Source organism: Daphnia pulicaria, chromosome 5 (genome assembly GCF_021234035.1).
Source record: "Daphnia pulicaria isolate SC F1-1A chromosome 5, SC_F0-13Bv2, whole genome shotgun sequence".
NCBI lineage: Eukaryota > Metazoa > Arthropoda > Branchiopoda > Diplostraca > Daphniidae > Daphnia > Daphnia pulicaria.
Genome location: NC_060917.1, coordinates 5,936,046 through 5,962,125, shown reverse-complemented (window position 1 = coordinate 5,962,125; position 26,080 = coordinate 5,936,046). Strand labels below are relative to the sequence as shown.

General features: G+C 44.1%; 1 protein-coding gene and 1 long non-coding RNA gene across 6 annotated transcripts; one reads left to right on the top strand and one right to left on the bottom strand.

Annotated features, from left to right (window-relative positions):
- The first annotated feature begins 1,454 nt into the window (after nucleotides 1–1,454).
- Nucleotides 1,455–2,443, top strand: LOC124341535. Its single transcript, XR_006918429.1, has 5 exons — nucleotides 1,455–1,579; nucleotides 1,673–1,775; nucleotides 1,843–1,921; nucleotides 2,041–2,197; nucleotides 2,265–2,443. It is a non-coding gene; the product is annotated as an uncharacterized LOC124341535 (long non-coding RNA).
- Nucleotides 2,444–5,328: 2,885 nt separating this feature from the next.
- On the bottom strand, nucleotides 5,329–23,449 carry LOC124340785 (ras-specific guanine nucleotide-releasing factor 2-like). Of its 5 annotated transcripts, none has more exons than XM_046793433.1 (30): nucleotides 22,645–23,449; nucleotides 22,523–22,580; nucleotides 22,260–22,451; nucleotides 21,871–22,018; nucleotides 21,528–21,802; nucleotides 19,680–19,736; nucleotides 19,164–19,280; nucleotides 16,824–17,078; nucleotides 14,228–14,334; nucleotides 13,993–14,140; nucleotides 12,008–12,321; nucleotides 11,806–11,910; nucleotides 11,590–11,714; nucleotides 10,979–11,298; nucleotides 10,605–10,864; nucleotides 10,354–10,463; nucleotides 9,994–10,214; nucleotides 9,747–9,896; nucleotides 9,064–9,272; nucleotides 8,809–8,924; nucleotides 8,440–8,730; nucleotides 8,097–8,359; nucleotides 7,706–8,028; nucleotides 7,066–7,630; nucleotides 6,895–6,992; nucleotides 6,744–6,828; nucleotides 6,549–6,661; nucleotides 6,393–6,477; nucleotides 6,121–6,318; nucleotides 5,329–6,044 (listed from the first exon to the last, which is right to left on the bottom strand). In XM_046793433.1, the coding sequence occupies exons 6-30, from the start codon at nucleotides 19,719–19,721 to the stop codon at nucleotides 5,775–5,777; spliced, it is 4,890 nt and encodes a 1,629-aa protein (XP_046649389.1). In that variant the 5' UTR covers nucleotides 19,722–19,736; nucleotides 21,528–21,802; nucleotides 21,871–22,018; nucleotides 22,260–22,451; nucleotides 22,523–22,580; nucleotides 22,645–23,449; the 3' UTR covers nucleotides 5,329–5,774. The 5 variants fall into 5 exon arrangements, with proteins under 5 accessions (XP_046649389.1, XP_046649393.1, XP_046649390.1 ...); XM_046793437.1 differs by having other exon boundaries at nucleotides 12,008–12,300; XM_046793434.1 differs by having other exon boundaries at nucleotides 19,680–19,797; nucleotides 21,729–21,802.
- Between the last annotated feature and the right edge of the window lie 2,631 nt (nucleotides 23,450–26,080).

Below are 26,080 nucleotides of genomic sequence, written 5' to 3'. Positions count from 1 at the left end.
AGAAGCTGGGAATTTGGAAGACAAAAAGTGGTTATGGAAATTTTTGGAGGCAAGAAAACAATAAGAAAATCTGGTAAAAGAGGGAGGAAAAAACCGTTTCGCGCGTTTTTATATTTTTTTTAGGGACAGGCGTGTGGGTCTTTTTTGAGTGTCGAACCCCTCGGTTCCAGACGAAAACGTTACTCCCAAACTGGTGGAAGACAATTGAAAAGATACCAAAAGCGGAGTTGATTGTGTTCCTGACATGAACTTGATGACAGCCAAGCAAACACTTGGTTGTCACACAGGATGTTGTGACACCAAGGAGCAACAGCTTTAAGCACTCCTTTCACCATCCATCTCCTCATTAGGCAGCATATCCGTTAACAGTGTGAACATCAATGACCATCGAAACCTACAGAGAAAAAAAGAAAGATTTAGAAGAAATCACAAATAAGGCAAAGTACAGAATGACAGGAAAAAGTTAAAAGGGTGATATGTAAAGCCGGTAGAAGCAGGGGTATGCAGAGGTCTCTCCATACCCCTGGTAGAAGTAGCAGTATAGGACTACAACATTTCGTCAACAATCACTAACAGATGTAGATGAAGCATGTAGAAGCATTCCTCATTGTGGACGCATTTTACCTTGGGGATTTCGTCTGTTGTGATGTGTGATGCACAATCTGCGGTCGAAGACAAGATACAAATTTGCAGGGATGAATATTACGTGAGTATCAAAGTTATTTGCCCTTATTTTTTAGTTCTTTTAAGTGAGTGTCAACGACTCAACGAGCGAGATTGGATCGGACATTGTTTTCATGTTACTGTTGAACGTTTCTTCTTTCTGACGCTAGACAGCATAGCTTTTGATCATTTTCCACTCAGTTGAAGTACGCTTACTTTGCACATCTTTGAAGAATTTTCTCAATGCTACTTCAAAAAATTTTGGTTGATAACTGTCAGTTTCTGTTTCAGCAACAAAGCTCACTTGTTAGATTTTTAATAATGTGTTTTTTTTTCTACTTCCGGTTTTCTGATTTCAGTCAGTAGTTTAGTAAATATTCATTCGAGAAGCAAAAGAACCACATATTCGTGATCCTCGTGAAATTTGTGGTAAAGTTCATTTTTTCTTTAGTACGTACGCGTACTTCCGGTTTTGAGAATGATCCTGAACTATAGTTCAGGAAAAATCTCGATTTTGACCAAAATCTGGATTTCGCTTAAATTACACCTAATCGACCCCAAATTTCACGGAGATCACGAATATTTGGTTTATTTTGTCGACAGCTCAATGGTTAAGGTGCTATCGCTTACTTCCGGTCTACTTCCGGAAAATTTACATTAAACTAGCAAGTGAGCTTTATTCTCTGTACACTTCTTAGGATTGCATGCTAATTTAAGCAAAGAGAAATGGTCTTTTTGATTACTTTTATGACTTGTATACTATCTAAGGCCAGTCCTTTAGATATTGAGTTTTGAACGTGTCAAATAGATGGCGTGAAAGAATGTTGTTTGTTGTGTCACAAATGGGCTAATGGCGGTTCGTTGTCAAAAGTTCAGCTACAGCTATCTTCTTCGAAAATTACCAACGAATTCGTTGGTAAATTGACTAGATTTCCTGTGCAATTTGTTTGGCATGGATTGTTTACCGAATATGTGTTTAATAACATCATTATTTCTCCTCTATTTCCAGGAAAAAATGTGAAAGACCTGTACAGAATCCAGTACTGTCAACTATTGTGTTAAAAATACTGGTAGGCCTATCCTACAGAATATGTCATCCAAATGACAGAGTGGTAACAACCAAAGCTAGCTTTAGTAAATTATTGCTGGAACATACATAGTCTTCTCATCTTTTATTAGGATTCATCACTATTATCGGCTGAATCATTCTATGGGACTTGCCAGATCACCAACCTTAGCATGGACCAATGTATTTAAAGTATTGTTCTGGACTTAAGTCTATATAATTTTTAAGTTGAATTATTCTTTTAGATCATACACATCAAGCACATTGATGCCACAAATTATAGACAAGGTGACTTTATTTTTTATTTACAGGTTTTAGGTTTCTAATGTAGCATGAAAGACTTTATGAGAAGTCATGTTGTTTGAAGAAAAAGGACTATATACAGTTGACAAGGTTCTATGCTAACCCGTTGGCTGCTACCCTTGAATCTCCCTGTTTACTTCCTTACACGGGTCCTCTTGATTTGAGGTACTGCTTTCTGTTGCTACAACCTTGTTTGAATTTATCCAAATAAATGTTCACTCTGCTTTTACAGGGTAACTCTTTCGCTACTGATCACACCCACTGGTGAAAACCGACGAGAGAATGCTGTAATCCAAGACTGATACATTGTGTAGTTGGTAGATAAATGACAAGCGCATATCTGGGCTCCCTTCTTTTCTGTGGCCCCGTTTCCCTAACTAACCACTAACCAACGCCCACCGGTGGTCACTCACCCGCTGTGAAACCAGGAGGAGGGGAGGGCTCTGGTCGAACGGGGACTTGGAAGGCGCATGATCCGATGAAAACTTTTGGAGGGTCATGAGTCTAACCCGGAAGCCTAGTATGACTACATCTCCCCAGTAAAACTGGCCTCGTACTTCTCTCTTCTTCTCGGTCCAGATACTATCTCTGGGGGCCGTAGACAAAACCTACAATTGCATGTGCGAGTTAAAACAAAGCAACCCACTACCCAATGAAACAAAAAGCCATGGTTTAATTTTTTGCGAAAATCTGCGTTAGCCAAGTTACAAATTTTTCTAATTCAACAACTCGCGTAGAATTTTGCATGTAATCTATTAGTTCAAATCGCGATTCCATGTGTTTGGTAGTTAAGAAAATGGTTGTTCAAGAAACAAACAATGGGGTGTTCTGAGTAGCCAAAAAAACTCACCATTGTTTGTTTTTTAAACAACCATCTTCTTAACTACCAAACACATAGGATAGCTATTTGCACCAGTAGACTAGATGCAAAATTCGACAGAAGTTATTGAGTTTGAAAAACTTGTAACCTGACTGACGCAGATTTCCGCAAAACTAAACCAACGCTTTTTGTCTCATTGCCGCAGCGGTGGTGGCGGGTTGCGTTCTAACTCGTACAGAAGAAAAAACGTTTTGAACCGGACGCTCTGTTTATTGAATTATTATATTTGTATATTTTAAAATGACGATAAAAATTAATTGATTAAATTACGATAAAATTAATTCATTTATAACGGAGATCGTTATGGTTTAACATTTATGGTTTTGATAATTGTTTCAACTTTTTAATTTATGTAAATAATTAGTTTTTACCTCCCAATGTACAATCAGGCATGATATGGACAGAATATAAAAAATGTTAAAGTTAAAATTTTCTATGATAAATTGCTCTGGTTTGGACTTGGTGTTTTTATAAGATTATTACAAAGATAATGATAAAGTATAGAGATTATGATTCAAAAAAGTAATAAGTTATCATGAGAGCAATTAATCACAGTAGGTTCTAACTTCAAACATTTTAAATGTTTTGTTGATATCATGCGAGTGATTGAAAATTTAGAGGGGGTAGGGTGTTATGTTTACTTAAGGTAACAGGAAGGAAGAGATATGCACTTATAAAATAAAATTAGATGAGAAGGAAAAAAAGGGTTTAAACATAAAGATTAAAAAGTTGTGGAACAGGCATTACGGGAGCAATTATCCATAAGAGGGTTAGACTCAAAACACTCCAAATGTTTTGCTCATACATGCGGGTGATTGACCACTGGGTGGGAATTAGTTACTGTTTACTTAATTAAAAGGGGAGGGAGCACAGTTATGCACTAGTATTTTATCTAAATCTACAAAATTTATGAATCAATCTTGAATTTCCGCAACCTCTCTTCAGTTTCACCAATGGATCTGGTCTATGGAACGGCGGCGAACGATTGAACTTAAACGAAAACAGATTTCATTACAAGTCAATCATCAAATGATACTGTGCAGCAAGCATTACCTCAACGCCGGTACAAGTAGCAAGAGAGGACACAGTGACAAAATACACTCGACAGCATTCAGTCAACAATCAACATTGACTATTTTCGTATTTTGCCCAACATTTCAACACTACATGGACAGACACCAACATGGGTAAATACATTGAAGTATCATGTAGAACTGAATTCCCTACACAAACTCAAGTTCAGCACATCTCTCAACTGGAAAAACTGCAAAACCACTGCACACCAAACAGCAACACCATACAGCTCAAACTGACCACGGAAAACTGCAAAACAAAAGAAGATAAATGGCAGAATAATCACATGTACTTCTTAAGAATTAACTGAAGTGCATGTCTGCAGAAGCTATTGAAGAGTATCTCTCAACTGGAAAATGAAAACATTTGAAAGGCAAAGCACAAAAAATATTTAAGTGATGTTCAACTTCAGCTTACAACTGTATCATAAATGGTTTCAACATTTTGTAGACAACAGTCATTACTAGCAAAACAGAAATCAAGAAAATGACCAAAGATCACTTTCTGACAATTTTCCTCTTTTAAGTTGAAGGGGATTTACTATTCCAATCGCTTACTAACTGAAATAACTTTCCACAGAAGCTGTCTTTATTGGAAGCACGAAACAAGATGTCACTTGCCAAGAACAAAATGTTAACCAACTTGATTAAGCTTACCAGTACTTTATTACCTATCCCGATTTCCTGTTTTCATCACATTTTGGTCTTGCAATAGAGTTAAGACCCTCTTTAAAGACACATCTTCATGACTTGGTAGCAATCACTTGCACATGCTACGATGAAGAAGCTCAGACATCACCAGAATGTTAATAGAAAGATAAAAACTTAATTGTGAACAGAAACAAAGTCATGTGTAATCACAGGGATAAAAAGGAGATCAACGTAATTACTTTTACTGTCCTGAAGTATTGCTGCATGTGACGAAACGTATAACATGCAGCAAGAGACGACAAGATATCATTTTGGGAAAATGTAAAGCAGTTTCAGGCCACGGATAAAATGTAAGCTGTTACCTGTAAATTCACCACACAAATATTTTACATTTAAGAACCTCAAAGAGAAGCACAAGCAGGAATCACATTTTTATGACGAAAAATGTCGAGAAAGCGTTCTCGAACATAATCTCGAAAAAATGGCATCCATCACCAAGAAGATGGTAGGGTCTAAAAGGCTAGCATGCGCCCAACAACTGAATATAAGTCGTGGCCGCCAGATGTCCTCTTCAGTGCTCCAGGCAGAGCCAGCCCATAATCTGGTCATGACTCATGAAGTACTTCATACTTCATGATCTGGTTTGTGGTTTCACTTTCACGTCATGTAAAGAATTACTTCCTGGATAAAAATAACACGGAAAAGAAATAGATGTATTGAAACAAATAAATGCCAATAAACTTTGATATTTCGGAAATTATGACTGGAATCGAACGGCGGGAAGACACTTATGAACAGATGATGAAATGGCAACTAGATGAAACATCAAAATTGTCGACGTTTTTGTTTTTCAAAATAGATATCATTGCAGTATACGATTTGTAGAGTGGAATTATTGGAAAACATATGGTTAGAAAATAGGTTATCGTAAGAGTGAATTATTGAATTATAGAATCAATAAAATGAAAAAAAGGAGCGAGAAAAAGTGATGGAATGAGGAGACAAAGGAGGAATAATAACATTGATATAGAATATCCGACAGCAAAAACCGGAAGATAAAATTTGAATTGTAGAACATAATAAGTTTTTTTTTTTTTTTGGTTTTTAATAACACTTGGTTTGATGTAATGAAGAGAAATCACTGGGTTGGGCTTCCGCTGCCGCCGCCGCCACCTGTGGTGCTCACTACGGCCGCTGGTGATAAGGTCGACAAGAGACAAGAACCGACCTGATGGCTAATCGATCCCAATCGGGACGTTCGAGGCTCAATTTCTAGCGACATTTGATACAGATCTTCATCGTCAACTAGATTGTTGACATCCAACAAATAGCTGTTGACTTTGGAAGAGTGCTCGATCTTGTAGCTAGTCGATTGGAAGTGCCTTATTTCACGGATGACATGAGCCACCTATTTGTTTTCAATGGGCAGCGTTTAGCCATCAAGCCATTTAAAGCAAACCACAACCAAAACGAAATGTAATCACCATTCTCATTTTGGAGAAGTTGAGCAAGCCGTCCTCTGTGAAATCGGGAGTACCTTCCTCGATGAACGACAAGTCGGTCAGGTACATGCCAAGATAAGGGATACACGGTGGATCGCAACGATGCAAAGCATCACGAAGGTTTCGAAATCTCCCGTCCGTCGAGACGATACTTTGAAGTTTGTCAATCGTCTGTCTCGTCTGTGAATTTTGAAAAGAAACATTAATCGGGTTTACACTTTTTCTCAGTAGTAGAAGTCAGATAGAGGACGAACCGTTTTGGAAAGTTTCTCCCAGGTTTTCTTGAGCCGAAAGACGCCGCTGTTGGTGAACGCGGAACAAATTTGAAGTACTCCGTTGCTGTCATTTTTGAAAAATCGTCAAAATAATTAATCCTTTTTCAAGACTATGATTTTTCAAATAATAATTACAAATTGTGAAGACAACGGCAAATGTCGGCTACAGCTGTCCATTTTTCAATCACAGCGATGCGGGCGGCTAAATTCGGCCGGCGGATAACTTCCGACGCTACCAATCGCGAAACCTGTTGGACATTTAAGAAACCTCTTGAAAACACTGGGCAGCAACAATCATTTGAGTCGACACATAGTATTGTATGTATATACCTCGTTGAAACGTTTAGTAATTAGAATGATATGCGGGGCTCTGAAAAGCTTGTCCGGCTTCATCCACGCCTGACCCAACAACTCTCTGAGGAAATGAAAGCGAAATCAAATTTCCGTTCTGCCAAAAATAGCAATAGAGAAACAAACTTACTCGCTCTTGATGGACGCTAAAATGGCATGATCCAGAACGGTCATTTGTTCGGCAATCTCTAGAGCTGAGAGAGTCTCTATGTTTTCACGACTTTGAATCTGAAAAGAAAAGAAATGAGAATAATCACCCAAATTATCATTTAAAAAACTACAACTGAGTTGATTAAATTACCACAGGTTGAGCTAACAAGATGCCGAGATCGATCTTTGTGTGCGATGGATCGTCTCTAGTGAGCAACTGCAAAAGTTGGGAGGCGGCCTTGTGCTCGGCCGGCAGCAATTGGGGCGAAGAGAGGACATCCTCCAAGAATTCAATCGTCAGGTTCTTGAGTCGTAAATCGCCGGATGTGGATGACTCGAAATCGTCTCGATGCTTGGAGATCCAGTGGCGCAAGACGCTTAATACACGCATAGTAGCCGCTGAAGACATGATGCTTTCCTTCCGGTCACGAAAAACTTGACCTCCGGTTCCTGGGCCGCTGCCCCCACCGGTTCCACTTTCGCTACTGGACGGTTGCTGCTGGACGGCCCCGCCGAAACTACCACGAGGATCGCTAGACGGCAAGTTGATGCTGCAATAAGTCTGAGACCTTGTTCCTCCGGCGCCCACTGAACCACCCCCTAAAATGCTTCCGGGGCCCGTCCGTGATGGGCCAGTTGGCAGGGAATAATCGCGCGGATTACTTGATCCTGCCGTGGCCACGGCGAATGCGGCTGCAGCTGACGAGGTACTACTCCTGTAAAAAGGATCAAAATCGACATTTAACAAATAACTGGATCGTGACACGTTTGATTCATTCAGTAATAATTACCTGCGCTGTGATTGGCGATGAGAGGTGACGACGACTCCAGCGCCGACTCTGATGGAGTCAAACTGAGTCGTGTAGGAGGTGGACTGTCGGGCGGATGAAGTTACAGTGGACGTAGTTCCGTCACCATAGCGACTGCCAGCCCCGTAGTAACTGCTACCGATGCTGACACGTTGCTGTTGCGACGGATGAGGCGGATGCTGGCCGGCAGAGCTGCCACTACGGCCACTACCCACGCCGCTATAACCAGACGATTGGGTGCCCGGTCTAGGCTCTGACATCAGCAGATCGTCCATTACTTCCATATCCAGCGATGGTCCCGTTATCTGTTCAATTGAATTGAAAAAATTCTGATCAAGATGACCAACAACTATTTTAAATAAAACCAATCAACCATGGATTCTCTTCTGGAGATGGTGGCCTGATGGGTGGAGGTTGTGAACGATGGCACAGGATGGGGTGTGACAGTAGTCGGGATTTCCAGTTGATATTCGTGACTTGTTTTCGATCCTTGGTGATCCGAAACCGAGACAACATGGGTAGATGCTATTGTTGTTGGATTTCCCTCGTTGGAACCACTGACACTGAAGGATGTCAGTGTTTGCGTACTACTGCTGAGGGCAACCAGCGTCGATGTGGAGCTACTGCAATTATTTTCTAAATCCGGCACAAATAAAAACAAATAAAGGGTTGGAAAAAACGAAATGAATTCTCAAACGGACTGCGCTTTGGCTTACCAGAAAGAGTTTCAGCGCTGGATGACAATTCCATGCCTTTATTGGGGATCGTCAAGTGTTGTTGTTTGATGCGCTCCTTGATGCCTTGAATTCCTTGGCTTGGGCCGGTATTAGCAGCGGATTTCTCCATTTCGGCCTCTTCCTCATTAGGCGTTTCACGGATTTCGACTCCGTCGAAACGGCTTCCACGACGGCTGACGGAGACGTCGCCAACGGAAGGACGGCTACTCCATTGATTGCTTCCACGCGGGCTGGTGAACGGGCTGTTGCGCGGACTGGCTTTCGGACTTCCTATTATATTTAATTTTATTTAATTTTCCTGGAAAAAAAAATAAAGGAATCAAAAAAGAATAGGAAAAACAAAAATACCTGAGACGGCGCTTCCGCCGCTAATACGCCTGGCGGGCGATCCGAGAACACTCTTGTACGTCGGATAGAGGACGCTCTGATCCAGTTGGCAAGGCACGCCTCCGAATTCAATTGAACTGTGGAAATATAGTACCCCAAGGATTTTTTTATTTTTATTCAACGCCTTTTTTGATTTGACCATTTCCTTTTTTCTTTTGTTTCTTCCTTCTACATCTTTTTGGTTTAAAAAAAGAAAAATTGGATGAAACCGCAAACCTAATGGAGCAACGGGCGTTGTCGTGCTGCGCAGGCTCGACCGTCGACGAAGCGTAAAAGACTTTCTTGAGAGCGTCGAGTACGGTGACGCCATCGGTGAAAACGCGATAAGTCAGCAGGAAAGTGTTGAGGAAATCGATGGAGAGGAAGCGCAAGTCCGTAAGACGTTCCAGCAGTCTTTCCGGTGTGGCGTAGCGAATTTGCGGCACCTGCGGAGCAACGAGGGTCAATCAGGTCAGACGGAGGAAGAAATAATTAAAAAAAAAAAAAAACAATTTGGTCGGTTCGGAATCAATTTGAAAATTCTGGCCAAAATACAACGACGAATGTTTTCTTTATTTATGTTCAACTCTTTTCAACTAGGTGATATTAATAATGTTTTCTCTCTATGTTTCGGGTTGCTATAGTTACTGTTTCATGTATAGACTAACAAGGGAACGTCAAAGGGCGTACACATCACAACAAAAGGACTGCTGATGGGCCTTTGGTAAATATACGTCAACAATTAACGATATTGCCAATGATGACAAGTAACGACTACTACGTGTGGGGGGTGAGGGGGTTGAGAATCGAGATGCGCCGTCAAGATAAAAGCGTAATCGATTGTTATTTAGATTTTTGTTTTTGTTTAACGGCAATCCTCTTTCAATTAACTACGGATCCTACGGCTCTAGGGGACTGACTTTGCACGAGTTGAGGGTGCGGCTGAATCGAATGTCGATGTCGTCGTTGAAGAGACGCGGGTCGTTGCGCACCGAGTGCGGATGAGTCACGGACGAGGCGTCCGAGATGGAACTGTGCACAAAGTCGTTGAAATGGACGTTGTCGATACACTGCCGGGGACATGAAGAAGAAAAAAAGAAAACAAATCAAAATAATCACAAAAAAAGAGAAGAAATAAATGTTGTACGAATTTCAGCAATTGTATACCTGACTAATGTCGGAGATCCAGGCCGCTTTGTCCTGCATTGACGGCGCCACCAGGTGAACGACTTTGCCGGGTCCGTTGCCCGACTTGTTTTCGACAATCAACTGGAAATCAAGTCCGTGATAGTTTGTGCCGGAATGCTGTTGACGTGAAGACCTATCCGCCGTGGCGCTGCTGTCACTCATCTCGCTCGACGTCTGACTCGACGTCGAGCAAAGACTCTCTGAACGGACAGAACAGATCAATACGTCATCACCACGACCAGTTGTATCAAAATCCAAATAAAAAAAGCCCATCCCCCGTTTTGTATTTGATGATCAAACAAGTTTGATTGTGTCAATATTGAATAATAATTTCGATACCGTCATCGTCGTCGCAGCTACTCGTTTCGGTCGGGTCCTCAATCAAAGTGGCGTCCACAAAAGGAATCTTTCCGATTTCCGGCAAAAGGTGCAGCTTTCCGTCCGACGTCCTGAACGACACGCCAACGAGACAAACAAAAAACAAGAAAAAACCCAAAAAATAAAAAGTTGCAATCAAAAAGACCGAAGAAGAGCTCGAGACAAAACACTTTGAGGACAAGTGGGATCCAGGATTGAAAATTGAATTGAACCTCGTGGCGATAATGAGCGTGTTGGAAAAGAGGAAGCACTGGCGGACTTCTCCGCGTTCGCCGCCCACTCCCGTGCCGACGCTTCCCCTCCGGCTGGACAGACTGAGGCGGCCCTTTTGAGAGCGGGCCTTCTCTTTGACGATGTGCAGCAAACTCCCCTGACGGACAAAGACTTGAGTGACGTCCATCAAGATGTCACAGCCCTCGACAATCATCCGCTCGATGGCCAAACATTTGCGAATGTTCTCCGTCTCGCTAACCTGGGTAGATCGCAATCAGGATCGATTATCAAAAATTGAATTTCCCGCCTTTTGTTGTGTCTCTCCACCAATCGGCAACCGCCCCCAATGGAATCGACTTGGCATCCAACGTACTTCGTCGTGCATTTGGCGAGAGAGATGCTCGAGCTGGACGCGGGCGTTCTCCAGACTGCGGCGCTCGACGTGCTCGTGCGGCGTGTGGGCCAGGATTTCGTGCAGCGTGATAATGTAACGCGGGATCTGATGCATTGGATAAGTGAGGAAGGTTTCGAGAGATCGACCTTTGCAGGCAGAGTGCTCCTCGAGCCGTGAAAGGACGCTGGAGAACTGCGGATTCTGTTTGCACTCGGTCAGGATCTGCAGCGAGAAGTGGTGGTTGCGGACGTATTCCTGGTAGATGTTGAGCATCGGCAGCAGGACGTCGAACAAATCACCTGCAATTTTTTTTTTTTTTTTTCACGTGGCAGAAAACAAGAGTCATTGAAACTGTATACATCAAAGAAACCACCAGGATCCCCCACTTTCACCTGTTATATTCTTAGCTCTTGTTACATGTCAAAAGGAATCGAGCGAGATATTATTGGCTGTATATAGGGGATTAACAAGGCAGCACATTCCTAGTGATCAACTTGAGACTCAGGGAAGATCCTGATTTGCAAAGTGAATCTCATCCCCCTCGTCTCGCTGATAATTGGCTTCAACAAAAGTTGTGAAAGGATCATTACCGAGAACCAGAGTGGGCCAGTTATTCATGCGAGCTTGTAGACCTTTGTAGAAAATCTGGTGGAGAAAGAGGATCGTTTCAGAGTTGAGGAAGATGGAGCTGATATCCTCGTGAGAACACGGCGGCCTATTACGTACAAGCAAAATGATTAAAAGAATAGTTGGGGTTTTCCGGGTCCGAAATAATAGTTCAGCGCGGATTAATTTTTCTAAATTACTTTTTGGAGCTGGCAGCCATTTTGAAGGGTCGATAGAAACGGGCCACTAGGATCTCTAATTGCTGGACGTTCTCCTCCTCGTCTTCCAGCATTCGGAACACCAAACTGTTGTCAATCAATCAAATGATGTAGGAAAATCCGTGACGGCTGCACGCGGTTGGGTCTCCCCCCCCCCCCTTGGGACTCATTTGAATATAATTACCTGTTCCTCTTGCGCATGCTCTCGGCGTGAGGCGATTTAATGTATTCCTCGACGATGACTTTCCATCGATGGCGGCACAGCCATCCGCGGAAGAAGCCTTGAACTTTGCGGATTTTCTTGAGATCGTCCAGTTCGACATTTCCAGCGGATCCGATTCCGCTCTGCGATCCTCCGTCGGCTCCCTGTCGGTGGCTTCCGAGTCCCATTCCGACGCCACCAGAGGATCCGATGCCACCCGTGGCTCCGCCAATGCCTCCGCTGCCTCCGGCGGCGCTGGGTGTTAAACGCCACTCCTTTTTGAGCGTGCACAACTGCTTAGACATGTTCCAATATAGTCAAACGTCAATATCATACAGCATGCGGTTACTACACACTACTAGGAAAAAGCAGTGGGGGGGGGATTACGTGTGCGTCCATCCGTTCTAATTGGTTATATCAAAGTGTCCCCTGGCTACCTCGAAATGTGAAAGACGCGTCACATCTTCCGCTGGACGTCTATCTACATCCAACAAAGTTGCAGACGGCAGCAGCGACACTGTTGCTACTGTGTGTTGATAGGCTTGAAACTCGACGCCCTGCCGACATGATGAAACAGCAGCGTCTAGGATTTCCTTGCTCCTTGCTCCTTGCTAGTGCTGCTGCTGCTGCAGTTTATAGAACAAAGACGACTTGATTTGAATCCGCTGCTCAGGGGACGGAAGAAGAGGGGAGGAGGTTCGCTAGTTGATCCGCTCCTGGTCCGGATCGTTGCCAAAGTGGCGCAATCGACGCATCTATACTATAGACTGCACAGCAGTATAGATTCTCCCGATGTGTGTGTGTGTATATACACACACACACACACACACACCGTCAAAGTGCGTGTTATGTGTGTGCATACAAGACAAGAGTTGTGAGCCTTCGTTTCAATTTTTCAAGGGCCCTGCGGAGTATACAGTATATGCGACATGTGAGTCCCGTTTCTTCCCTTATTGACAATCCCGTCTCATCAAGAGTGGCCCATTATGTCTAGGATTACCGAAATAAATCAGGATCTCTCTCTCCTCTGCTACTGCTACTGCTGCGCAACATCCAACACAAATATCTCGAGACCGCAAAGATATTTATCCATCCATCCATCTCCTTTTGGCATCCGGCATTCTTGCCTCGGCTGGCTTAAGTTCAAGCCTCTCTCTACCTTCTTCTATTGATGTACATATCAGTTGCATCCTCCTCCTCCTCCTCCCATATTGATTCTCAGACACACACGTCGTAGATCTATCTAGTGCGGTTTTATAGACGGCAGCAAGCAGCAGCAACGGCACTTGATTATCTTCGACACATTTCCTTTTTCCGGCCAACGCGCTGCTCCTCCTCCCCCCTTCAAAAAATGATAGACGGAACCTTGGTGGCTGTCATCAATATCAATCAAGACTGGTGGTGGTGCGGGGACCTGTCTGGGAAGCAGATTGAAGTGTGAATTTGATTAAGATCTACTACTTATCTCTAAATGACGAGCTGTAATATGTAAAACGCATTTGATGGGAGCAGCAGGAAGGAAGGAGTGTGGACTGTTGCTCCGTTGTTTACGATTCACGAGTTGTCGTGACGCGTAGCCGGGCGTAAACGATGTCATTCGGGCAACGAGCTCATTAATATGGGTGCCAGGAGGGGATAGGAATGGATTTGATAGGTAGAAAATCTAAATGTGATGAGATGTGTGTGTGTGCAAAGCTTATGGGCCTCCACCTCACCTACATGGATGGATAAAGGGCCATCAGGCTGCAGGACCCCTAGCGGGTCGTCAAGTGTTGCCCGTTGATGTGTAATTCATTAAGTCGTTTCAAGGGGGGCTTAATGCACTACTCACTTGACAGCGACTAAATCTAGACACAACGTGTACAGGCGCGCGTAATCTCATCGCGGCGACGATGAATGGGATGATGAGTTTACAAGCAGGCAGGTGCCACAGTCTATAGCTATAGGTGTCAAATGATAGGTACTACCTCCGTTCTGAGTTGTTTGATTTCGTCCGTCAATTCCTCGCACTGGCGCGTGTACTGCCACTTGGCCGTCTTCTCGCTCTCCACAATCTGCAGCAGGTGCAAATGCTTCTGTTCCAGCTCTTCCTTCTGCGCCAGGAGCTTGTTGAAACTGACGATCGAAAAAAACAACTTTTTCTTTTCAACGAACACAAACAGACGAAATGTTTCAAACCCAATTGACTTTTTAATTTTTTACCTGGCTTGTTTGACGGCCTGGATCCAGGCTTTGCAATCGCTTTCCGATTCCGCCCGTAGCTCGTAGGACCGTTGGTTATCCCTGCGGAAGGTGATGGCGAAGCAATACTGATGAAACAAACAAAAAAAGAAATGAAATATTTAGTTTGATGGCCGGGTGAAATATTCAGTCGTTATATAACAACCACCACTCAGGATCGAGTATGTATTAAGCTATCCATAAGTTAGCATGGGGAGGGTTTTCAAGAGAAACTTGAAAAACTAAATGAAATAATCAAAAAGCCCGAAATACGGTTTGCTAGATCTAATTGCTCTTCTCTATACATCAGACGGAAGGGGAGGGGGGGGGGGGCGCGCGCGCTTTTTCAAAGTTGTGAATAATTTCTCTCTCAAGTGTTTGCAACTTTGCAACTAGTGCATCACCGTCGGTGCTCTCTATATAGATTTCTCTCTATATACTACCTCTAGACGCGTGTGTATACATAGTAAATACAGCACTGGCACTCGCACAGTGGCACACACACACACACGTTATCTAGGAGAGAGTTTTGCTTCATTGATGTGTTTGGTTAATGCTCGGCGTGGCACTATTTGTCGGTTTGTTTCTTCTGTATATAACGTTCACCGAGCGCTCATAACAGCGTCTCTTTTCTCTTCTCCTAATGGAGTAATGGATCACGTGACTCGGATCCTTCTGTACACACATAAAAGGATCCCGAGAAGAAGAAGGCACTGCTCTCTCTCACACTCTTTGTGATACATTGTACACACACACGCGTGTGTGTGCCGTTGCTCCTTGGGCGTGGGGCATGGCCAAAGCCCCGGGATTTTCACTGTCGTTACGTTATCACCATCGAGCAGCTGAGGAGGAGCAGCAGCATCCAGGAGAGCAGTTCCCGTATCTATTTTTTTTTGGTTCCTTGATGGATTCCTTGGAAGGAAAACACACGTCGCCCTCTCTCCATCGTCCCAATTTGATTAATAACCGCGTGAATCACGAGAGTCCGCCTCCTTTTATAAAGATATATCTAAATGCAGTTGCGGTGAGAGAAGTGAAAAGGCAACTCTTGTCTCGTCTGGCCGATTATTACGACACGGCCCTCCACAATATACATGTATAGGTGACGCTGCGCAAGTGTAAATGTGAGGAGTTTATAGAAAAGAAGGCTCTCTTTAATGCTATATTGATTTGTCTGCCTTCTTTCTTCTTTTTCCCATCGTCTCACGCACACACACAAAGTCCTCCACCAGACCGTATGAATTTTTCATCTTTCTGATGTCTTTTTTTTTGTTGAGTTTCCCTTTTTTCTTGATTTCTGAATTTAACAAACAAAAAAATCCGCCAGTAGACAGAAACAACTTTCTTTCCCTTTCTCAAGTTTCTTTGTTTCTTTGGAAATACAAAATTCAGGATATGTGTGTGTGTGTGTGTGTGCATTTCCAGTGTGTCAGGATGATATGTCCGACTCCTGTCGGGCTCCTGGGTTTCTTCTTCTTCTCTCAACTTTTGGCGAACGTACCGAAAGTCCTTGTTTCTTGGCTAAGCTCTTGGGTGGTTCTCCATTGCTTATGCCTAGCAGAACACACAAGTCAGGATGGTAAGTATCGATTTTGATAGTCGAGCGACATACACACAAAACAGACGGTGGCGGTTTGTTGTCCGACTCCTGGACCACATCACCATCTATATGTATGCATGTAGTTGTTGCGTTTGGATAGAGAAGGGTGTTTGATTGTGTGTGGCGTTTCGTCGTCTATATACCGACCTTCAAGTCTTTTATATAGTTCGCTTTCTCCTTTCGGCCATTTAGGCCATAGCTCTGCTGGCCTTCTCCCATGTTTGTTGATTGAATGTTCCTTATTCAACGGTACCGTGCCCTATTATGTGTGTGTGTTCCACCGCCCCTCTGTCACGGCCGGCCAAACTGTTGGGGTCGATCGGTGTCGATCAATCAAGCCACGGCTGATTGCCAAGCGCAAGAAGAATAACAAAAACACAGCCCGACCAACCGAACAGCAGCAGTAGTAGTAGTAGTAGTACATATCCTAATTCGACCTAATCAATTAAGTTTCGAAATTTCGCGCCGCTGCTCCGACGTCAACGGGAAGCCGAAAATTGGGAGGTGCTGCGCTAGAATTTATAGACAGACAGACAGACAGACAGACAGACAGACAGACAGACACAAGTGCACACAAGTCTGAAAGGGCATGTCAAGAGGAAACAAAAGAGGGTCGAAGCTGCTGCTGCCCCTGCCTCCCTGGACGGAAGCAAATATAAAACAAAAAAAGGGGAGCGATCGATTCAATCGATCCTACTATATAGATATATCGAGCCAGAGAGAGTATATACAGGCCCGTCTCTATTTCGTAACGCTCGTTACGTGACAAACCCCGAAAAGGCAAAGACAATCATGAATAAAATAAGGCCCATGGTATAGTCCCCCGCACTCAAAGCTTAATGAACTAAAGGATAATGATGTCCCCCCCTACCACCACCACAAGAAATCGATCCTACTTCCCAGCTGTTGCGTATTTCTTAATTTTTTCTAGGATCGAAATTGTCAACATTTTAAATTTTTCATTCAAGTGTCTCTCACCTGTTTCTCGATGCTGCTGCCACTTCCGACGACACTTCCGCCACCTCCTCCTCCGCCGCCGACTCCGCTACTTCCGTGATGGTATTTGCCGCCTCCTCCAGTCTTACCACCCGATCCCTGATTGGACTGGTGCTGATTGACCTGTTGGTGTCCAGCCGCCGAAACCGAAATGACCCGGTCGCAATAGCTCCCCTCCAAGAAGATGACACCGGATGGCCGACTCGAAGATTCCGCCTCCCAGTAAAACAGGACATTCTACATTTGTTTCGTGGAGAAAATAAATAATCATCATTATTAATAACTCCTCCTCCTTTCTCTTGGCCGATGGACAGAGGGAAATCTAAGCGACTCAATTCCAGATTAGCTATTGTGTGGTCTAAATAGCTACTGTACATAACATGTATAAACATACGACAGCGTCCGTCTATGTATTCAAAAGCGCCGTTATTTTATAAATACACCCATGTGATCCACGGCGTATATTCAACGGTTAGACAGCCGACTCTCTCTCTCCGGAAGAGGCCCTACATACTCACTGATAAAAGGCAATCTGTCAACAGCTCCAAAAGCCGATATGTTTTTATTATTATTATTTTCTTTTCTTTTCTGTATGTAGTAGTAGTAGTGCACACGTCTCCTGCGCCAGCCTACTACAAGGAGCCAAAGAATAAGGAGCGAATAATAAAAAGCGACGACGACTATATACTACTATGTTGTGTAGTACTACTATCCTAGCCCCCTTCGTCAGCCCCGAAATGAGGCATTCATCAAAGTCTTGTATTGTTGCGGATGATCCTTCCTCTCTTTTTTTTTTCGCCATCCCCCCAGCTCATCGAGTGTATGTGCTCCTTCTTTTGAAAAACTCGTAAAACCTTTCCTTCATGATTCCTATTCTCTATCTATTTGCTAGACGGCCAATCGAGACGTGTGTAATCGGCTTGTAAAAAGGAAAGCACCGGGAGGGGCACCGTGCAGACAGCCATGGATTTGCATACAACTTGCTATAGCAGCTATGTGTGTGTGTGTGTGTGCTGATGGCTCCTGATGCAGCAGACCAACAGTCTAAAGAGGGAGCAGCTCTCTCTCTATAGGAGTAGCCAGGACACACACAGCTAGGGGAGCTCACAGCACATCAGGCGCAATCAATAGTTTTCCCTTCCCTCGTTCGCCATCTCTCTCTAACTCCCGCGATCCTTGCTGGCCGTTTTTCTGCACTGTGTTATTCTCGCAACTGAACACAATATCTCTGGCTCTATAGACGGCCACCTCTCATTAGCTTGTGTACACAGCGGCCGACAGCCAATCTATGCACACCAAATCAAGTGCTGAGTGTGATATTTTATATGCAAGACGTTTGGGACGACTTTTCGTAAAAGCGCAATCAATTTAATTCTATGAAATCTTGTAGTCGAATTTTATATAGCTTGCGGGAACTTATTGACCCGCAAAACCGTCCGCCAGCGTACATATAAAACTGCAGACACGCCACTGTTTATATTACATATACCGTGGTGCATTTTTAAAAAGAAGAGAGAGAAAAAAGAAGCCTAAATAGACCCGCCGGAGTGGGCAACTTTTTGGCAGAAAAGGTGGTATAGAGTATAGTATACGCGCGCGATGTAGAGCTATAAATCATCCAACTGTTGTGGCTTTTGCGGCCGGCGGCTTCCCCCCCCCCCCCCCTCTTCCTTCTATTACGCATCATATAAGTGAACTAACTCAATCAAGGAGCCCACGAGCTATACATAGAGTACACACATACACTGTCTATTTGGACTGTAGACCATTTAGACAAGCCTCAAGTCTGAGGGACAGTAGAGCGCATCATTTCAATTAATTTCGTTAAGAGTTGCACGATCGTGACGGGTGCTGGTGGGTGGCGCCATCATCAGGTTATCAGTTCTTTAATAATGAATAGCCTTCGAGGCATACTGTTGCTTCTGCATGCAACAACACAACTATTTTTTTTTTTTTTTTTTTGAGGGGGGTTGTCCATCTATTGTATCAATTATGTAACGAAATTACATCTTTGAAATGGCCGCGCAAAAATAGCCCCCGGGGAGCACCGAAAAAGGGACACTCCTTTTGTCTGGTGGAGTGATGCGATTACAGAGTCCTGGCGATGTGTTTATATACGTACCACGCACACATAGTCTAAAGATTACACGGCCATGTTCAGTTATTACCGGGAATCATATACAGGTGGCGGTAAGGAAAGATCAAGAAAGAATGAAGAAGAGGATTATAACTAGACCAACTTATCTAATAGTCTAAAGACCCCTTTTTTTCAGCGCTACATAGACACTATAGAGAAAAGGAGACAGATGAATCGTTTCCCACCTGATAAAGAGTGAACCACCTCAGCTGCCACTTTGAGCCGTCCGATGTCCGCTTGTAGAGGGCGCCGGCGATGGTGGCGTCGTAGCGGGCCCGTTCTCCCAACGTGTGTAACTGCACCTGTTCCCCAAAGTTGGTGTCCAATCAGATACAACAATTTTTTTGATCGGATTTTGAATTTGATATACCTCGTTGGGACGGGTTAAAAATTAGTTCTTGAGGCCGTTAGGCCGTACAATTGGCCGTCAGGCCATAATGTGATCAGACACATTTATTTGTATTCTCACTTTGTTGTGGGATACGCTTTGCTGCCATCTATAGTGAAGGGTATCCATATGCCTCGCTATAGAAATGACAGCAAAGCGTATCCCACAAATATAAATGAATGTGATATCATCACATTATCAAACACTTGTCAAACACGCTTTCCTATATGAAAGCAAAGCGTATCCGACAGCAAAGCGTATCCCACAGAAAAACATGTTGTTAATAAGAATTAAAGAATAAAAAATGCAATACCTCGTTGACCCGAACGGGACGTTGCATCTTCGGGCTGAACATGACGCTGGCCGGTGGCTGGCGACCACACCACAATCGCAAAGATTTTTAATCCAAAAATCAGAAAAAGATCAAACCACTTTTTTTTTGTTTGGAACGAAAAAATAAAAATAAGGAGCAAAGATCAAGTGCGAGAAAAACTAGGACACTGTTGTTCAGCTGGGCAAGGAGGGAGATGGGCAGGAGCGGCGATGAGGAGCAGCACTGGCGGGTGCGCTACAAGTGCCCGCGTTCGTGCCACCTGTGGCTGTATTTGATACACCTCCTGCCAGGAGCCACTGCAGTACTAACCCCTACTGAAGGGGAGGCGACTCGGCAAGGAGCTAGGAGCTTTTCTTTCTTCCACTAGGAGCCGAAATCCTCGCCAAAACCAGCCAGGGGTATAAGGCGGCAAGCAGCTAACTGGCAACAAGTATTCTTTTTTTCTTTCTTTCTTTCCTTTTCCTGCCTGCGTCCCCGCAACGGTTAGGAGCTAGGAGCACAGCTGAACTCGGGAGAGCAGCTAGCTATAGCTACCGCTAGCTAGCTACTCGCCTTTCTCTCTCTCTCACTCATGTTCTCTCTCTCTCTCTGTGGCTCTCTCTCTCTCTGTCAGCTGTGCGTCGACTCCGAAAACCCAATACGCGGGACCAACTTTCAGGAGCACAGATCTTGTGAGCTCCACCTCTTTTCTCTCTCTCTCTCTCTGTCCATGTTAGCTACAAGGTTCCTCCACCATTTCTGCGATGCTCTTGTTATTGTTATTGTTGTATGTCTCCTGATGTCGATAATACTATCTGCCCGCTCCATTTTGGTCCAAAAGATGGAGGACCTAGAAAGAGAGAGAAGGAGGAGGGAGGGACGAAGAGGGGAGGGGGATATTTTTCATCATTTATTGTTACCTAATACTCGGGAGGAGCGGTGATGCATGAGAGAGGGAATACCTTTGATCATTTGGATGCGCACCGCCTATAGCGGCTAAATAGACTTTCCTGGGCTCATGTGACTCGCAAGAAAATTGGGAGAGAGAGGGGGGGGGGAAGACTCTCATCCCATTGATGATGATTTATTCATTTCTCCGCAATTTTCGGTGGGGCCGGACGATTGGACACAATCGATGACGGAATACTTTTGACAGCCGTACTACCCCGCTCTTTCTTCCTATTCATCTGTGTCCAGGGAAGAGAAAAAATAAAATAAAAAGGAAGATATTTCTAAATATATACCTGTGTGTGTGTGTGTGTGTACCAGACCTTGTCTCCCTACAACCGTGCCAAGTACATAGAGGTCTGTCATCTCAGACGCAGACGCAACGGGAGATCGATGATGACCTCCCGGAGACTTTTGCGTTTCTCCTTGCTACCTTACATTTCTTCCCTTCTCCCCCATCCATCCCCCCTCACCCACCCCACCCTCCTCCCTTCGCTCCTTTTAATAAATATACCTGCGCGGAGCGGTTGCTGCGGTTACATACCGACTGCTGCAGAGCCGAGCCAAAGCGCTGGCTATCCATAATACACCACCCATAGAATAAAACAAAAGACCACTGGTACTACTAAGATGGACCGGCCAACATTTTGTGTTACGACGCTATGGGAGGAACGGATGCAGTTAAATTAGATTCCACGTACAGTTTGGACTCTGAAGAAAAGAAAAAAAACAATCCTTTAAAGGATCGACGGAATTGAATTGGCGAACGGGAGGGAGGATCGAGTGAATCGACGTGACATTTGAATGTCTTGTGTCCACCACAGATTGGAAATCGATCGATGACAGGATTTTCTGGGTTTGAAATTAAAATCCCTCCTTTTTTAGGAAGATGCAATTTACTGGGAGCGCAGTCAATACGATTCATAGGGATCGACTGCAGATGGACGTCAGTGTGTCTCGTCGGCGTTTGGCGCGACTGATTTGATATCGATACACAGATGATGATGCACCCACAACGCTATTTTTCGTGAGCCCGCCACTCCATGTCACGGGGAACAAGTTGACGTGTGTGTCGGTGGGGGGGTCAAGTATACTACACACACTCTCGTTCCGATCCTGGTCCATGTCCACCACCTTGTCAGAATCATCGACCGCTCTAGCAGCTCGATCGTCGTCTGGGCCCAGAGAATAAAAATAAAAATAAAAACTTGATTTCCCCCTTTTTTTTTTATTCTTTTCGTACCTTGTCAGAGATTGGGGGCTGTAGAGACTACGGCAGGATCGATTGGTGATGGCGCCCCGACGTCGGCAGTTAGTTATCCGAACGGGCGGCGACCCCCCCAGCTTTTCTCTCCTTCTTTTTTTCGCTCCCTTCAGACTCTAGGCTCCTTCTGCACGTTACATACAGTTTGTTATATATATACCGACGACAAATAGGAAAAACTGGATGGCACACACACACACAGGGGGGGGGGGGCTTTGTGTAGCGACGATGTATAAAAGAACAAGATAAAGAAAGAAAGAAAGAAAAAAATGTTTAGCTCCTCCTCCTACCTTCTTCTTCCCTTTTAAAATAGAATTGGGAGAGCTAAAGGATAAGAAGAAAAAAAGTTGCGCGCGAGACATCATTACCGTGTTTGATCAACAGGAATTGGTGCGGTGCGCGCGGGACTATATAGCCGACGTCGAGCGCTCCTGTTTTTTTTTTCTCCCGGTATTATGTACAAGCCAGAGCTCCTATAGCTCCTAGTCCTCAATTTTCTCCGGCGTAACGATTTCAGGAACCGCACAAAGTCGTCGTCGTCGTCGCCTTCTAACACTAGACTGGGTTGTTTCAAATTCAAATTAATTCTGATCAACAGTTAGTAGCTATCAACTGGCTAGAGAGTCCTTACCCCGTGCTCAATCATTTGTCTTGTGGCGCCTTTGGGTCGCAGACAGCGGCATTGGGCCCTAGACATCCGCCGAGAGAGAGTTAGAGAGATAATATTAACGAACACAAGACTCTAGGTAGTACCTACAGCCGGGCTAAAGCACAGCAAAACACAATTTTTAAGAAAGAGATAGAAATAGAGAAGCAATGAGTCCAACGGGGTTCATCGTCAAGGGCTGCACAAAGCCCACTCTCATCATCTGAAATAGATCTTTATTAGATAGATTAGATGATAAGATCTTTATTTATTAAGAAAAAAGAAAAAGTCACTAAGAAAGAAAGAAGGAAAAAAAAAGGAAAAGTAGAGAGAGTGCACTCTGAGCTGATGAAACTGCTACTCTTCTTCTTCTTTCTTTTCTCTTTCCTTTTTATGTTTTCAATTTTCCCTATACGAGACGGGGGTACGACGATCCTCCTTTTTTCTTCCGCCGCCCGGTACACCCATCACCGTGCTGAGCCGAGGCCTCGCGATCCATTCAGATATGTCACGAATCCATCTCCGACAGGATATATGCAGTATATATGCGTATACACAGCCTGTACTCGGTGATGTCAGGAGCGGAGAAAAGTGCAAGATGGAGGCGTTCCTCCAGTTTGTAATATACACGAGGCCCGCCGTAAATGATTGAGTCAAAAGTTTTTTCTTCCGCCAAATATAAATATACGGCTGGTATGGACGGATATTTACCTAGAACCCTATGTACTTGCCTGTCTCAGGTGTAAAGGGTGAATTGAAATTGATGTAACGAAATTGATCAAATCACGCCAATTCCTGAATAAATCGCTAGCGTACTCTGCTCTGAAATGAAATTCAATTCCACAGTTGATCCACTCTTTTCATCGTGACTCTCGAGAGTGCAAGGCCTGTCTCGTGCTAAATCACATCTATCATTGTAGTACCCAGAAATCCCGACTCAAAAGAGGGGGGCAAAAGAAAAGTTTTTCAACAAAACAAAACCCAAGAGCTAAGCAGCTACAAAAGAAGTTTCATTCTTTCTTCTGGGGGGAAAATGATTCGGTCATCCGACAGATATTTTCAATCAGTCGAATGCCCATTCTGCATTAGTTAATGGAGCAGCCCATACAATGAAAACATTTCGACAAGAAAAAAAGTCATTCCCCCACCATCTCGTTTGGACTCTGTGGCAACAATCGAAAACATTTTCTTACCTTATTGAATTTCTCATTTGACGAAAGCAACCGGCCAAGGCTATTTAGTTTAGTAGTTTCCGTGTGTGTCCGGCCGTGACCGATGCACCGGTTTGCACCGTGCAAACGACTCCCGAAAGATTTCGCCCATCAAAGTTGTTTTTTCTTCTTTCTTTCCTTTCGTGCAACAGCTACAATGGGAGTAAGGGCATCTTTTAAAAGAACAAGGTGGGCCTATCTGCAACAACTGCGCCATCGGCCATCCTCCTCTATATATGTAAGAAGAAGAAAAGAATAACCAACTAAAAAAAAGTAAAAGGTAAAAATATAATATCATATCCCACTCCTTTTTGAACTGGCTGGTGGGGTGCTGCTGCCAGAACTAGTTGTCAAGGCAACTGGCTTCCTCTCTTCTTTTCCCTATTCTTCTTTCTTACTTTTTTTTCAGGTAAAATCGGATGCAGTAGCCATGACAACAGGTGGCACACACGCACGTATACTCAGCGCAACCCTCAGGAGTTGTTGGCGGGAAACAAAATGTTGGCAAGCTTTTTTCGTTGTCGGCTGTAGGCTACAAAAGGTCGGAGAAGTACGCAGAAATTTCTAGTAGAAAGAATTCAAATGAGAATCAAAATGATTTCAAAGAGTTAAGAGAAGGTCAACGGGAGCGTAGGAAAGATCGCTACAAACCATCCATTTTCATTACATCGTTACATTTTTTGATTTCTAGAACAAAACCAAAAATGTAATGTATACGTTTCGATCGAAAGGATTTTTTCAAATGGGGATTTAAAAAAGAGACCCAACTTTTTCGTTCCCGGTCACCTGCAACGATAAATTTCACTTTTACGAGGCAGCCTCCCCTATGCATTTTATTGGCATTACCTCTCGCGACAATTTTTCCTTTTTCTTTTGCATTTTTTTTCCTCACCTGGTTATTTCCGGATTGCTGCCGCAGCGGGAGTTGGCTTGACTCCCACCTGTAGGCCCAGGAGCGTGGCGAGGAGAGCAGCGCGTATGCGCGTAACTTGTAGAACGATCGATCCGTGCCGAAACCAAGCTGGGTTTCTATCTGCGTGTTTTACTTGGTAACATGGAGACGAGGTGGAAAAGAGGAGGGAGGTCTCCTAGTCTTTATACTCTTTTTTTGTTTTGTTCTGGCTGAGGTTTTCTTTTTGTTTTACTTTTCACCTCATCCCTTCTCTCTCTCTCTCCCGTTCGTCTTTTCTTCTTTCCTTTCGTGTGCGACTCTGGGACCAATTGAATTAACCACGCAGAGAGATGGAGAGAAAAAGAATAAGGATGCAATCAGACCTTGTCGTCGATGGGATGGCAGCTGGCCTCACCTACACTATGGGATGGATCCTACACCGACCATTTCTGAAGGGGCCAGACCAAGTCCCACTGTGATGACATCTAGAAGCTAAAAGTCTAAAACCAAGTCAGCCAGTGGCTTTTATTAATGCTGGAAATCGGTGGCACAATATGAGCCAAGCAGAGTGTGCGGAAACCGATTCGCGGAAGTCAAACGACAGCCAAGTCGACAGGATCTCGTCTAGATATGATACTACCAAGTATTAACACCAACAAGAAGAGCTTCTGTGATCTAATCAAAGCGATCAGCAATTCTCCGAGGGACTCCTCCTGATGACTGAGTTCAACATTTCTATGAAAACATTATTTAGCTAGACTCCCCCGACGAATCGGAGATGCTGTTTAACCTTTGAATATCAAGCGGCCGGGCATCCCCCTTTCCTTCATGGTCTCCCGCGTGAAACGGAAAAAAACCGTGCGACAGGAGCGTTTCGTGTTACTATTTCAACAGGTGCGTTTCCATAGGATTCAGGGCCCCTCCGAAATAGAACTTTTTTTCTCGTATTCTCCACGCCATAGACTCGGCAGTCGCCCAGTTCTCTTCGCCTTGACTACCATCAACGAGGAGACTAGGCAACCAGAGAGAAGGCAGTACACACACACACAAGAGTTGCTCATATTTCATGACGAACATCGTCCCTGGGAGGAGGTGAAACGGATGGCAGCCAAAATAAAAAGAGCAAAAAAAAAATAATAATAAAGAAAATGGGGACCTGTGACGTCAGTCGAAACGCCCAGGCTGCTGGATTGAAGAATCAGGCCCAGTTTCTCTCTTCAATCTTTCTTCTTTCCTATTTTTTTCTTTTCTCAATTGACTCTGCGTGCGTGTGTGTATGTGCGTCTGTCTTGCTCAAAATTCAGTTGACTGGGCGCTGCCGTGCACCAGTTGCATTCATCACCAACGGAGTCGGCCCTGCTCCCTTCTCCAGTTCTCCTCTCCCTTGTGCGTCATCAGTCGGGAAATCCAGTTAACATAATTCCGTTACGGTAATACCTG